The 15,176-nt window shown below is 38.0% G+C and overlaps 1 protein-coding gene across 5 annotated transcripts in view; it reads left to right on the top strand.

The window, feature by feature from the left end:
- LOC129243851 (cartilage oligomeric matrix protein-like) overlaps positions 1-15,176 on the top strand; it is a 93,885-nt gene that overhangs the window by 71,924 nt on the left and 6,785 nt on the right. For 4 of the 5 annotated variants that reach the window (XM_054881227.1, XM_054881225.1, XM_054881224.1 and 1 more), the window contains exon 9: positions 10,688-10,809. In XM_054881227.1, coding sequence (XP_054737202.1) covers positions 10,688-10,809 — 122 coding nt within the window. Of the gene's footprint in view, positions 1-10,687; positions 10,810-11,235; positions 11,508-15,176 lie in introns of those variants that run through there. The other variant, XM_054881228.1, reaches the window with a different exon arrangement.

Below are 15,176 nucleotides of genomic sequence, written 5' to 3'. Positions count from 1 at the left end.
CATACTAGGAATCTAGGTCCAAAGCAACTCAAAAGCTTGCCTAAGGACAAACTGATAATACTTACTGGCATTCTCACAGATCACTGACTCGAGATATGATCCCGCAAACTCCAACACACCTGCTTCTCGAATACGATCTCGGCCTGGTACGGCCTTTTTGGTCTCTTTTGCGGAAAATTGCTAAAAATACTCAAAACAATGTGATATGAGCTGTTTTCTGTGAAAGTGGTGCAAGTGTATTTTATTTTATGTGGAGATATTGAAGGTTTTGCATTTGAATAATCTGAAAAATATAGATATATGATATAACAGTAATTTTGTATTTTTTAAATATTAAATTGATTTAAATTTATAATGTAGTCATTTTTTTTAAGTGATTAACAAAAATTAATACATGAAATGACTTCAAAAGGACTTACACAACTTTCAAAGTCAGCAAAAGAAAAAGTCTTACATTTAAAAATATTAACGAGGGCAATAAATTTAGTGATCTAAAATACTCATTCTCACTAGATGAAGCTTTATAGAGTATTGTATATGGTTTGGTTTTAAAATTCTTATCCAACTTAACTTCAACTAATTTACTTCTTCACCATTGATCTTTTTTCGCCTTTTTAGAATCTCATCTTCGAATTGTTTTGTAGAAACATAATCAGCTTATTTCATTTCATGCAAAATAAACTTTTTATATTTTCGACATTGTTTTATGATAGTAAAATAGTCTTTAGAGACAAACAAAAAGTCGTTTTTTCTTATAGTACTCTCGATAATTCCTAAATCGGCCTCTTTGTTAGATAAAAGTGCCCATAATCTAAAAATGTATTGTCGATAATTTCCGTTCTTGAAGAACTTTAAGCCACATTAAAACCAATTTCAAATTTCTATTTTGCCAGCGCACATATCGCTATAGACTATGACTACGAAAATTTGTAATCATAAAAGCAATGAAAATTTTAACCGATTTTTTTGGAAAATGTTTATAAATAAAAAGTTTAGTGTAAATTGCACTCATTTTTGTCATTAACTATTTTTTGTGAAAATGAACTTACTCCACTTTCAAAGAAAACGGCTCATATAGCGTGTCCAAATGTACCACAGAAATATTTGCCGGAAATTTTTCTTCTAATAGGACTTTAGCCGGTGTGATCATTTGTGATAGATTAACATCTTGCCGTTGAGAATTAACTTGCGTTTTAGCTCATTAACGACTCTGCAAACTCTAAAAATATTAGACAGAGCAAAAAACAAAACAAAAGTTTATTAAAGTTTGTTTTTGTGCTGAATTGAAATATATAGAAATGGTAAATTCAAAATTGCGATTCCAATAAGGCGAAGTTAATTTTGATTAAAACTGACAGACGGTTATTACGGGGATTACTGAACAGTTGATTTGATTATTGGATAGTTTTGTTAGTAAAAGATGGACCACAGGCAACAATTACCGGTATTAGCTGCTCTGAGACTAAGAAATAATTATTTATTAAAAAAAAATCTTAAATTTCTCCGAAATATCAGAACATATAATGTAATTTCGAACGTGTTAGTGCAAGTTGGCATTGCACGCAGTCTTTCTTGTTTTTCTGTTTAAAAATTTCATTATTTATTATTCACAATAGATATTAACTGACATTTTTCGGGAATGTTGCCATCGAAAATTCCCCTATTCCACTTAAATTATGAGAATTAATAATCCCGATTAACGTCGCCGCCTGGATAGTTTAGAATACTATTAGAAGACTGAGGACTATGAATAAGTTCGTGCGGTTTTTTTCGAAATTTGAAACTTTATTGACGTAAAATGGCTACAAATTTAATATTCATAGTATTGTCCATCGCTTGCTACTACTTTTTCCCATCTTTCTGGCAATTCACGGATTCCCTTTGTGAAAAATTCGGTCGGTTTTGCCGCAATCCACGAATCGATCCATTTTTTGACTTCATCGTAATTACGGAAGTGCTGGTCAGCCAGGCCATGTTGCATCGATCGGAAGAGATAGTAATCGGATGGCGCAAGGTCTGGACTATACGGCGGGTGGGGTAGGACATCCCATTTGAGCGTTTCTAAGTATGTTTTGACCACTTGTGCAACATGTGGCCGAGCATTGTCATGTTGCAAAATAACTTTGTCGTGTCTATCGGCGTATTGCGGCCGTTTTTCTCGCAGTGCTCGGCTCAAACGCATCAATTGTCGTCGGTAGACATCCCCCGTAATCATTTCATTCGGTTTCAGTAGCTCATAATACACAACACCCAGCTGGTCCCACCAGATACACAGCATAACCTTCAGGCCATGAATATTCTGCGCCGACGTCGATGTTGAAGCATGGCCAGGGTATCCATACGTTGCCCGACGTTTTGGATTGTCGTAATGGACCCACTTTTCATCGCCAGTCACAATTCGATGCAAAAAACCCTTTCTTTTGTGCCGTTGAAGCAGTTGTTCGCATGCCATAAAACGGCGTTCAACGTCTCTTGGCTTCAATTCATACGGCACCCAATGGCCTACCTTTCGGATCATTTCCATGGCTTTTAAACGTTTGGAAATGGTTGATTGATCAACTCCCAAAGCTTTTGCAACCTCTTCTTGCGTTTCAGCCGGATCTTGATCGAGCAATTCCTCCAATTCGGTATCCATGAACTTTGGCGGCGCACCCTCGCGTTCTTCGTCTTCCAAGCCAAAATCACCACTTTTAAAGCGTGCAAACCACTTCTGGCACGTTCGCTCAGCTAGAGCATGCTCACCATAAACTTCCACCAAGATACGATGACTTTCGGCTGCTTTTTTCTTCATATTAAAATAATGAAGAAGAATTTCCCGCAAAAACACATTATTTGGCACGAAATTCGACATTTTCAAGTGTGGTAAAAATATTGTTGTTTACGCTTCAAATAAAAAACTTATACTACGTTTGTGCCTTATGACAGTAGCTCTCCAATGAATGTTTGGAAATGTGGATCGATGGAATAATAATCAAGTTACGCCATCTGTTGTAAAACTGCACGAACTTATTCATAGTCCTATTATACTCGTATATTTAAGAGACACATTGTAACGGCAGATTTATATGCAGTCAATTCACTTCACCGAATCTGCTGATTATTCGACTTCAGACATTATATTTTAATATTTCTCAACTTTTATCAAGCGAAAATCGACCAAGGTTAGGTTAGGTTGAAGCGGTTGTCCTGTGGGACACACTCAGGCTCATAGCCCATTTATCTCTTTTAAAACCAGTGTGTGTTTTTCAAAAATTTTAAAATATCTCTGATTTCTATAGAACTGAGGTCTTCTAACTCATTAAAAAATTGTCTACCCAGAATAGTAAACCTGCGTCTGGATAGAGCAGGACAGTGGCACAGTAGGTGCGAGATCGTCTCTTCCTCGTCCTCATCTAGACAACTTCTACAGAAGTCATGTGTTTGCACACCCATCCTTTGGGCGTGTCTACCTATTAGGCAGTGCCCCGTTTTACTGAGAACAATGTGCTAAGACTGTGTTTATTTTGGCTTAGCAGAGATTCTGTGCGTTTAGCATTTAGAGTCGGCCACAGTTGACGGGCGATTTGGCAGGTGGCTTCATTACGCCATCTTTTGTTTGCTTTCTTTACAATTTCTTCAAGGATAAGTAGCTTACATGTTTGTAAGGGTATCCCTATGTCAGTATCTATGTGCTCGTCAGACAATTTAGTGCCGAGTCTTGCTAGTTCATCGGCTGTACAGTTACCCTCAATATCGCGATGGCCAGGAACCCATGTTACCTTTAGGTGAAATGACTCAGTCATCTCGTTAAGAGATGTGCGGCATTTCATGGCTACCTTGGAGGTTTTCGACTGTTTTGTGAGGGATTTTATCGCCGCTTGGCTATCAGTGAAAATGTAGATATCATTTCCGTATATCGGATCACACTGTATCAGTGTCGCGGCTTTTATTATTGCCATCATTCAGCCTGAAAGACACTACAGTAGTCGGGGAGCCGAAAACTGAAGGAGATCCCCAGATGTTCGGAATATACAGCTCCGCCCACCCTGCCCTCGAGCTTTGAGCCATCTGTGTATACATGGATGGACTCGCCCTGTCTCACGTCGTCCCGTTCCCACTCTTCCCTTGAGGGTAGGAGGGTCGTAAACGATGTAATGGCAAGTATAGGCGGGAGTGCAAGTTCTTGTAGAAAATTATTGACAGTTAGGTTCCACAGAAGTGGACCCCCACCTTGGGGTATCGGAAATTTTTTAACAAATGTGTCATCCAAATTTGCGCTTATCGTTCGCCCAGTTAGCATTCGTTCTATAAACGAGACTATTGCATTCCTTACTCCCATTTCCGTTAGCGAAGTAGTAATTGCTTCCGGATATACATATGTTATTGAAAGCACCCTCGATGTCTAGAAAGGCAGCGAGGGTAAATTCTTTGTAGTGAAGTGATTTCTCGACTGAGTGAACTAGCTCATGGAGCGCTGTTTCCACTGATTTGCCTTTGCTGTATGCATGTTGGGAAGGTGATAGTTTGTCACTAATCCTTCCTTTGATATGCACATCTAGCAACTGCTCTAAAGATTTTAACAAAAAGGATGATAGACTAATTGGCCTGAAGTCCTTCGGTTTCGTATGTGTGGTTTTCCCTCTTCTTTGGGACTGAATACAACTTTTACTTCTGCCCATTTCTTAGGGATATAGTTAAGACGTATCGCTGCCTCAAAATCGACCAAACTTGTGAATATCTAACCGCAAACCTAGTTTTTGGCGCCACATCAAAAACTACACTGCAAAGTCTAAACGCTAAATGAACCATTCTGTACTCCTACATGGCAACAGAGAATTTCTATCTATCAAGCACTAAATTTCTGAATTATAATGCAATATTTAATTTAACAAAATTAAAATTTTTATCATCAGAATCATGTAGCAGAAATGACAATTAAAAATGCCATTAAAAATATAAAATTTTCTACGTAAAATTGATTGGCCTGAACTCAAAACGTACTAAAGTGAGCTAAGTTATTTACCATAAGTTCACAAGCATGTAACGTACCCCCTTTATGCTTCAAATGCACTGTCGGTTTGGAAATTCTCTCGTTCAGCGAAAAGCGCTCTCTGCTTTGTTGTTTGTAGCGCCAGTAAATACTCGTACGTTTTTTTACCAGGCTCATCTGGTTTATGCTTAATCAGTGATTAATCTGCAATTATCTTTCTCTTTCAACACATGCAAGTGTTATTGTTGTAGTTCCAACTGCATTGTATGCATTTCATATTAAAATGAAAATCGCGTAGGTGAACTGGTTTGCCAACAGATCATATCGATGTAAATCAGCGAAAACAACGCTAGAATCCGTAAGCTGGCGCTTTGAAAATATAAAATCGTTAATCTTTTTTTGTGATCGCTCCGCAGGCACAGCTATAAGCAGCTGCATGTGTATATACAATAATTACTTAATTAAGACTATTAAATAAGTAAGTAGCTACAAAATTGCATTCGAAATTTCTACTCTGAGTGTAGTGAAGGTATTGGCAGTAAAGAGCCCTAGCCCGTAAGTGATTCCGCGGCTTGTATAGAAGTATTAAAGAAATTTTTTTGGTTATTGTTACAACTGATACCAAAGGTAGCAGAGTGGATTCGAAAGATCGCGTTTTTGATTGCTTAGCATTAATATGAAAAAATGTTCTTAGCTCAAATTTTTATCTACACAACATTTACTACCTCTTCACCACACCAACGCTTCTCAATAAGGTCACTAATGTCTTGACATGTATTTACAAGTTCAGAAGGGCAATTTCAGCATTCAATGCTCGAAAATACTTTTTAAGCCGCATGTAATTTATTTTGTTCTCTTCTACATTTTCTCACGCTGCCTCGTTCAATAGTTTCTCCTTTCCTTTATCTCCAATGTTTTGTTTTTGCGGCAAATCAAAAGCGGTTAGAGCTAACGCCTTCATCCCACGCTTTATTGCGATATATTGGCTGTGATGCCGCATAGGCACTTTTTTATATTCAAATAATAAGCATTTTTCGATTTCTGCACATTTGTTTTGCTGTTGTGTTAAATCCTTTATTCAACTTTGCAAGATGGTCCTCTTCGCAGCCTTAAATATTTTGCATAGCCCCAGGCTTATTGGTTACACACATCCCACTTGCATTTTTAATAAGCAGCCTTTGCAAACTCTGGTCTTTTCCTATTTTTGACACTGGAAAAATTGTGTAGGTACTTTTATGTACTACGCAGACAAATTCGTTTTCGTTGGCTTTTGATTAACCGTTTGCATATGTGCCGTATGTCTTTTAATTTTATTGACTGACCACACCTGCGACTTTATACACAGCGCACCGCTAGTGAAGCACAACAGTTGTCGGAATTATGAAACAGATAGAAAGGCAGAGATAAAGATGACGATGGAAATGGAAATGAGGATGCAGGGGAGGATAAACATGACTAAAACTAACCTCTAAAACAGACCTCCCATCTTCGGCCCACATCCACCACGCGACGGCATTTGCACTACATCGAGGGTGGAGACGTGATTGTGGCTATCAACCGCAAAATAAACCTGCGTCCAGGCTCTCTACCAATGACGTATGGAGCTTATACGTCGCTGATAGTCTCCATTACTTTCGTTATCAAGCAGATGGAACTTTCAAAGTGTGCGGTAATGTCATTACCGTCTTCTCCGCGTATGATATGGCCAGAAGTCATTAGCTCAAGCGCCTGTAATTGTCGTCGGTACGTCTGAGTCGACCTAATCTGGAACACTGTTTCATGTTCAATTCAGCACTTGTCGGGAAGTTCGAAGTAATCAGATGCGGCTCAAGGCGCTGGTAGCCGCTACTGAAATAGCTCGCAATATTTGCTTGACCAACTTGCTTTTAGGATACCAGCAATGTTTTGAAATGCACAATTAAATTCGCCTCACTTGGCTGTCTTCCAAGGATCGTGGCTAACTTTTTACGTTTTCTTGCGAATCCTGGACGTGCGGCACGTTTTCAAACTTCTCTGGCGAGCTAAAACAGTGTAGTGAAGCGGAGAGACTAAACATATGCAGATAATATTGGAATCATCCGTGTTCGCTCAGCATGTGAGAGAGAAAATAATCGACTTCTCCGTGCCTTTGTCGTAACTACGTAGCAAGGTTAGGGATGAACTCTTGTGTCGAGCGATCTTTAGAAGAAATATCCCATATTCGCAGCCATTCGTTAAGTGACGCAATTCGCTGTTCCAACCTTTGGTCCCTTATTAGTTTTGCGCAACGACTTGAATAGAGACGGTTTAGTTTACGTGCTCGGATATTCAGAGAAAATGTTCTGGCAATCACGCAAATTGCATCTTCCGATATTCATCCTATAAACCTGACTGGCCTCTCGTAGGTGGGTTTCTCGGACTTGGAACCAAATGAGAGCGGCTTATAACGAGACGAAGTCTGCTACAGTAGATAGAAGCCTCCTCCTCTCACCTTCGGCTCCCCCAACGTTTGGCAGCAACCGTGTTAGAGCATTCGTAACTACGGCGCCTTTCGTACTGACTTTCTCTTTACTCTCTGAAGGTCACGCACGAGTCAAGAATAACCCCTACGTACTGTATTCCAGTTTAGACTGGATGTTGACACCTCCGACATTTACCGTCAAACTCTTCTTTTGCTTAACAAGACTGCTTCTGCGCTGCTAGCTGAAGTTTTGCATTGCACATCCAGCGCTCAATCCTCGCTATCGCCTCGTTCCAGGTGATTTCCACATCAATGACATGTTTCCCCGTCACAACTAACGCAATATCGTCTGCGTATCCCAACAGTGTTGCATTTAGGGGCAGTTCCATTTTGAGGATGACATCCTACATTGCGTTCCACAAAGTAGGGCCAAGAACCGAGCTTTGCGGTACACCATCCGTCACTGTGTATTCCTGAGAGAGATAGAGATAAATATGGGTACGTGAAGACTTAGTGATCACGGTGGCTGACCATGACATAACGTCTCAGCCATATATCAAATACCTGGGAGCATTTATTGACTCGAAAATGAATTTTAAGCATCATTTACAGTCAGCCAGTGAAAAAGACGTAAGAATAATCAACGCGTTATCTAGGCTAATGCGTAATGTCGGCAGTCCCCGCGCAAGTATGCGCGAAAACAAAGAAAATTGGAAAACGACCTGTGAAGTGGCCGCAAATAAAGATAGAGATAGTGCGAGAGATGATGATTAATGTAAAAAAGCTCCAAATTGTAAATCGAAAGATGCCATTTGCATCCATGTATTCCATTACACTTGAAACAGTTTGAATATATGGAAGCCACCAAACTTTTCCGGACTCAAAAAGGAACTGAAAAACTCTTTTCGTGTGCCTCGAAAACTTTTTAGAATAACCTTAAAATGTCTATGATAAATTCGTTTGTTGGGAAGAACAAACTCAGAAAAATGAAGAGGACGAAACCGTAACCGATGGACACAGAAATGCCTCTAAGACGACGCAATAGCATTTTGGGGCGAGATCCGGGGAAAAATGGCGAAATCTCTGGATTTCGGAAATTTAAAAAAGGCACTTTGTATCTTTGGATACACTTTGAGAGATATAGTACTCTTGTGATTATTCGGAAAGCTTAAACGCGTCATTGTGAAGAATGCAATGTTTCCGCAGTGAGTGACAATTTGAGAACGTTTTTCGACAAGAAACGCAATTTCGGTTGCGAAATGATAATTACTGATTTTTTGAATGCTGAAATTGACCAGAACAAGGACTTTCTTTGGTTTCAACAAAGCTTATCAAAAACTAATTTTTCATTTTTTCCATTAAGCACTAAGTTCTGTTCTAGCCTTATCAGCCGTTTTGCGATATCAACTGACCGCTGGAAGGTTTATGGGACCTATCGCTAAACTTTGATCCAAGTATTATGATCAACATCCACTGGACGTTACGTGTGGCAAAGACAGAAACAGTTAATAAGGTTAGATTAGATCGGATGGCTTCCTTAGGGAACAGTCGAGGCAACGATTTGGACGGGTTTCATCTTGTATTCCTGAACTAATCGGGCGGCCATAGCCGAGTCGATTTATAGGTCACTGCCATTGGGAAGGTCTGAGTTGGCATGAAATATTTAATTATATAATATTACTGGAGTTATTTGCTCGGCAAAAAATGTTGAGATTTCGAATGTATAGGGTTATTCAATAGGTGCGCTTCAACTTTTTTCCGATAGGGAGGGCGAGCGATGCAATATTTTTTATTTTTCGCTTGTCATTTGTAAACTTCATTAGTATACATTTCATCATGGAACGCTACACACTTGAGCAACGATTGCAAATCGTGTAAATTTTTTATGAAAATAATCGTTCTGTTGCTGCTACTTTAAGAGCATTTCGGCCATTTTACGGTCCATTTAACAAGCCGTCCCGTTTTGGGGTTATGTGAAGTCATTGGTCTACAGTAACAAGCCGGCGACGATTTGTGAGCTCAGAGCCAATATTGAACGCGAAATTGCTGGAATTTCGGCCGATTTATGCAAAAGAGTGGTCGAAAATTGGGTTCAACGATTGGACTTCGTAAAACGTGCACGCGGTGGTCATGCAAAAGAAATCGAGTTTCATACTTAAATGTATATGTTCAAACTCGATAATAAAAAAAAAATTAGTTAAAAAAGTCAAACCGTTTGTGTTTTATTCAAAAAAGTTTAAAAAATGAAGCGCTCTTACTGAAAAACCCTATGAAAAAATCTTATGAAAACCAAACCTTATTTTTAAAAGGCATCCAATTCTAGGTTCCATCATTTGTAGTACAATAAATTTGAGGAGACTTAATACAGGACGCAGGGACCAAGTATATGCAATATAATCATTGAAATACAAGGTGGCGCAAAATAAATCTCTCTCTCAAAAGATTGTCAAGTTTTGCAAATGACGTCGGACGTGAACCATATTTGATATTTCTGAATGGAGCGCGTAAAGGTCAAAATAAAGATTTCCATTACTTAAAGTGTTTTTTTTTATTTAGAGAAAAGAGTTATTAAAAAAAATTGAATTATTTTTGCATTTGTATAGGAACCACTTTCACTTTGGAAGTACTTTCAGAAATAAACCAGCTACTAAGTTGGCAAAGTATTTTAAGGCTGTGTTTTAAAATTTGTCAATTATTTACTGCTGCTTCGGTTGTAGTTCCCTTAAGCGTGCACTGGGTATAGAAACTACATTTCTGCGCGATATTAGACTATTCTACTCGTCATTTTTTTTTAAATTATATTCTCCATAAATAATTTAAAAATGGTAATTTTTTCACTTTTTTACTGACTTGAAAACAAAAAACTTACCTGCGCTTTCAATCAAAGCATCAATTTCCCTAACTTCACTTCAATTTCTTCCGTTTTTTGTGCTCCATCTCTCATTTACTTGCCTTTGTTGCAACCACCTTTTATTCACACGAGTGTGAAATATGCGAAGTTCATGTGAAAATCACCTTTCAGCTTATTTTGTCTGTCAAACGGCGAACGCAGCCTTCCAACGAAGATCATTTATATATGTTTGTCCTAACATACACACACACACTGTTGTTGTTGTTGTTGCTTTTGCTGTCAAACGTGCTAACTCATAACGTACGTCCCATAGCGAAGTCAAGTGGTCCACTACCAACACTTTTCATTAAAGTTTCTCTTGTTATTATTATTTTTGTACTGTTAATGTTGTTGTTGTTTTTTTTTTTTCATTATTTTATTGTTGCAGAGGCGTTCAGTGTCACGATACGTTGAATGGAGCGCAGTGTGATGCCTGTCCCGATGGCTATGAAGGTGATGGACGTAGCTGCACCAAACACAATCCCTGTATGGATGGACCTTGTCCCTCCGGTAAGTAAACCTCAACGCATACGAGTATGATACCATGCTACAAATGTTCGTTGTTGTTGTTGTTGTTGCACATTCTTTCAACGTTCCTTAGACCAACTGTCAATTTATGATTTATTATATTGGCAAATTTCATACCTAACAGTCTTAAAAATGGACAATTTGAATTGGCATTCAAGTGGCGGGTCAGCAGGTACCCCATTCGGTTTTCACCTGAGGCGAGAAGTTTCTCGAAACGGGTGTTAATTGAATTTTTATTTGATATTTTTTTCAAAATTACCACATATTCAGCGTTTTACGAGGCTAACTATGCTTATGTTGTGTTGTGCTGTGCTATGCTATGGGTTGAAGTAAATTCACTTTTTAGTAGGCTGACATTTCCGACTTAAGACTAATTTATGTTTTCTCTTCTTTGTTGTTGTCATACAGGAAACTTTATACTGCCCGTCCAAAGTGTTCAACAATATCAGCGCGAAACTAAATACACGCGAAAGTATTCAACCCAGGCTACATAAATACTCGTAGAGGGCCAGTTTCTAACTCTGCAATCACTTTGGGAGTGTGGAACAAAGTTTTTATACACAGACAGAAAGACCTGCACCAAATTAACACAGAAAATGGAAATTATGTATTGAAATTGTGTCTAACTTAACATCTAATGTTGCTAAAAATAGTAAAAAAGTTATAATTTATATAAAGTTTAATAAAGTTTTACATATACCTTTTTTTTTTGTAAAAAAGGCTGTGTGTTTTAATTAAAAATTCATGCTCACTTTTGTATTTTCAATCTTCTTAAGCTGCATATTTTCCATTTTCTGGCTTGAATTGGTATGCGGGACTAAATTTTCACAACTACTATCACAGGCAGTAGTCGCCTAAGACCTCCCACACACGACACAACACGTCGTGTAGTTTTCATGCAGCTACGAACGCGATGAGCCTATGATCCGCATATGAAGCATATTTCAATTTTCATAGTGCAAAGCTTAAAAATATCGCCTGATGAAGATGAATTAATTTTGTTAAAAGAAAGGGGAAGCATAGGGAATTTATATGTATACCACTTCGACCAAACAGTTCCCACAGTACAAATCAAAATACAAATTTATTCCTCAAAAGTGATGATACTCTCCATCAACTGCAACGCACTTATACCAGCGTTTCATCCAGATCTGGAAACATTTTTGGAATTCTAACTCCGATATAGCAATCAGAGCAGTTTTCATTTTTCTTTTACTTCCTTTCGGATGTTAAAACGCTTTCAGTGTAATAGTTTTTCGACTCGATCAAACAGGGGAAAGTCGCAAGGAGCCATATGAGGTGAAATCGATAGTTGTTGGACGGTATCCATTTCGTTCTTATTAAAAACTTCACGGATAATGGAGGAACTGTGTGATGGAGCGTTATCATGGTGTAAAATCTACAAGTTGTTTTAAAACAAATTCTTTCTTTTTTGGCGAATTGCTTCACTTCAACGTTTCATAACGCCCAAATATTAGTCTATTAACTGTCTAGGTTAGGTTAGGTTAAATGGCTGCCCTAGCTAAAGGGCTCACTTGGACAAATGTGAAGAAATTCGTCCGTTGTGGTGCCATACATGGGAGAGGAGAAAGGAGATGGGAAGGAAGAAGGAGCCTTGGGATTAGATACGATGATGACCATACATTTTACGACGGCGCCGACGGGGGCTGATTTACGTTCGTAGTTAGCCGTAACAAGCTATTAATGAACTTCACCAAATTTATGATACTTACGCCGGCTATATCCCCAGGCGTAGCGAAAAAGTGAGAGCCCAGTTTGTAAGTCTTTGCCAGACGAGAGCAGGGCAGCTGAGAAGAAGGTGTTGGGATGTTTCCACCTCGTCCTCCAGACAGTTTCTGCAGAACGGACTTGAGGTAATCCCAAGTCTTACGGCGTGAACACCCAACGGACAATGTCCGGTAAGGATGCCCACTATTAACTGTCTAACTTTCTAGCAAAAATTTGTGGTGAACAATACCGTTGTAGTCCATAAAACCCTTAGCCTCAACTTTTTTATTATTATTTTCCACGCCACTCTCCCCCCCGCATACCGCGCGAGGCGGGGTCCATTTTCACCGAGCATGACGGCAGTTTCGTGCTGCAAGTCGTGTCGGCACTTTTTTTTTTGTGTTATGTTTTGTATTATTTTATTAATATTTATGTCAGTGTTTATTTATTTATGTCAATGTTTTTCTAATAATGTTGCATGTTTTTAAAATGACTGCTTTTTGTATCTTATGATGTATAATTGGGTTGATGTTGAGTTCTTTTAAGTTTTTAATAAATGTTTTGTGGAGTATTCCAGTTGCTGAAATCACAAATGGAATTGTTTTTACAGTTTTTTGTTTCCATATTCGTTTTATTTCTTGCGTTAGTTCACTATATTTTTCAATTTTTTCTACATATTTTCTGTGTATGTTGGTATCATTTGGGGTGCTGATTTCTATGAAGTATGTTATTTTGTTTATTTTATTTATTAAAGTAATATCCGGTTTATTGCTTATTACAGTTTTATCGGTGTGTATTGTAGTGTCCCAGTATAGGGTATGTTCTTCATTGTCTAAGATGTTTGAAGGGATATATTTGTAATATGGATCTTTGTTTTCTTGTAAATGTTGTTTATTGGCTATTTCTTGATGTATTATTTTTGCAACTATGTTGTGTCTAAGTGTATATTCTGTGCCTGCTAAAATTTGACATCCTGCGGTTATGTGGTCTATTGTTTCTGGGTGTATTTGGCATCTTCGACATTTGTCGTTAGTTATACTTGGGTCTTTGATTATGTATTTTTGATAGTTTTTGGTGAGAATTACTTGGTCTTGAACGGCAATTATAAACCCTTCCGTTTCAGGATGAAGCTCTCCTCTCTGAAGCCAAGTGTAGCTATTCATTTTGTCAATATTTGGGTCTTCCATAAGATGTAAGTGTTTTCCGTGTAGCTGTTTCTGTGCCCAAATAGTTTTCTTTTCGTCAACAGTTGTTTGGGTGATTGTTATTTCAGTGTTTTGTAGGTTTAGTGGGGTGTAGTGCTTATCTGCAAGGACTATTGCTTTGTGTAGATCAGATGTGTGGGTGTGGAAAAATTGTCTTAATGTTGAGATTTGGCTATTGTGAAGGTTTTGGATATCAATAAATCCTCTTCCTCCTTGTAGTCTTGGTATTGTAAGTCTTTGTGTGCATGAGTTGGGGTGAAGTTTTCTATGTTTGGTAAGTTGTCTTCTCGTTGTTCTTTCCAGGTTGTCAATATCAGTTTTGGTCCAGTTTATTATTCCAAAGGAGTAAGTGAGTATTGGTATGGCATAGGTGTTGATTGCTTTACAGAGGTTTTTGGAATTTAGTTGTGTTTTAAGTATCTGGTTAAGGCGTTTTTTGTATTGCAGTGAAAGGTAGTTTTTAATAGAGGTGTGGTCTATTTTTGTACTTTGTTGGAATCCAAGATACTTGTACGTTTCATGTTCTTCCATGTTTTCAAGGATTTGATCGTTTAACGTTTCAGTCAGTGTGTCAGTCCATTTTCCTTTCTCTATGTGTTGTGCTTTACATTTACTGATGCCAAAACTCATTTTTATATCGTTTGTTATTTGTTCTGTTATTTTTAAAAGTGCTTTTAGGTGTGTTTGTGTGGAGGCGTATAGTTTGATGTCGTCCATGTATAGAAGATGGTTTATCGTGTGTTTTGTAGTCTTTTCGTGTATTATATTGTATCCATATCTTGTGTTGTTGAGGGTGTTGGAAAGAGGGTTCAGACAGAGACAAAACCAAAGAGCACTTAGAGAGTCACCTTGGAAGATTCCTTTTTTTATGTCTATTTGTTCTGTTGTTATTGTTTCTGAAGATGTTATTAGATTTATTTGTGTTTTCCATTTATTCATTGTGTTTTGTAGAAAGTTTATTAGTTTTGGGTGTATTTTGTATATTTGAAGCACTTTGATTAACCAGCTATGTGGCACGGAGTCGAAAGCTTTCTGGTAGTCTATGTAGCATGAATGTAGGTTCCGTTGTTTTGATGTGGCTTGTTTCATAATTGTTGTGTCAATTATAAGTTGCTCCTTGCAGCCCTGACTGTTTTTTTTGCATCCTTTTTGTTCATCAGTTATGACGTTTTGTTGTGTTAGATGAGTTTCTATTTTCGAGGAAATTGTGGAGGTGATTATTTTATATAGTGTAGGTAGGCATGTTATTGGTCTATAGTTGGACGGGTTGGTAGTTTCATTATTTTTTGGTTTGATGTATGTTTTGCCTATTGTAAGAAATTCTGGTAGGGTTTGTGGTTGGTCTATTATTTTATTAATTGCTAGTGCTAGGTGATGGTGTGTTGAGGTGAACTTTTTGTACCAGAAATTTTGGAC

Source organism: Anastrepha obliqua, chromosome 4 (assembly GCF_027943255.1).
Source record: "Anastrepha obliqua isolate idAnaObli1 chromosome 4, idAnaObli1_1.0, whole genome shotgun sequence".
Lineage (NCBI taxonomy): Eukaryota > Metazoa > Arthropoda > Insecta > Diptera > Tephritidae > Anastrepha > Anastrepha obliqua.
This window is presented reverse-complemented; position numbering and strand designations above follow the sequence as displayed.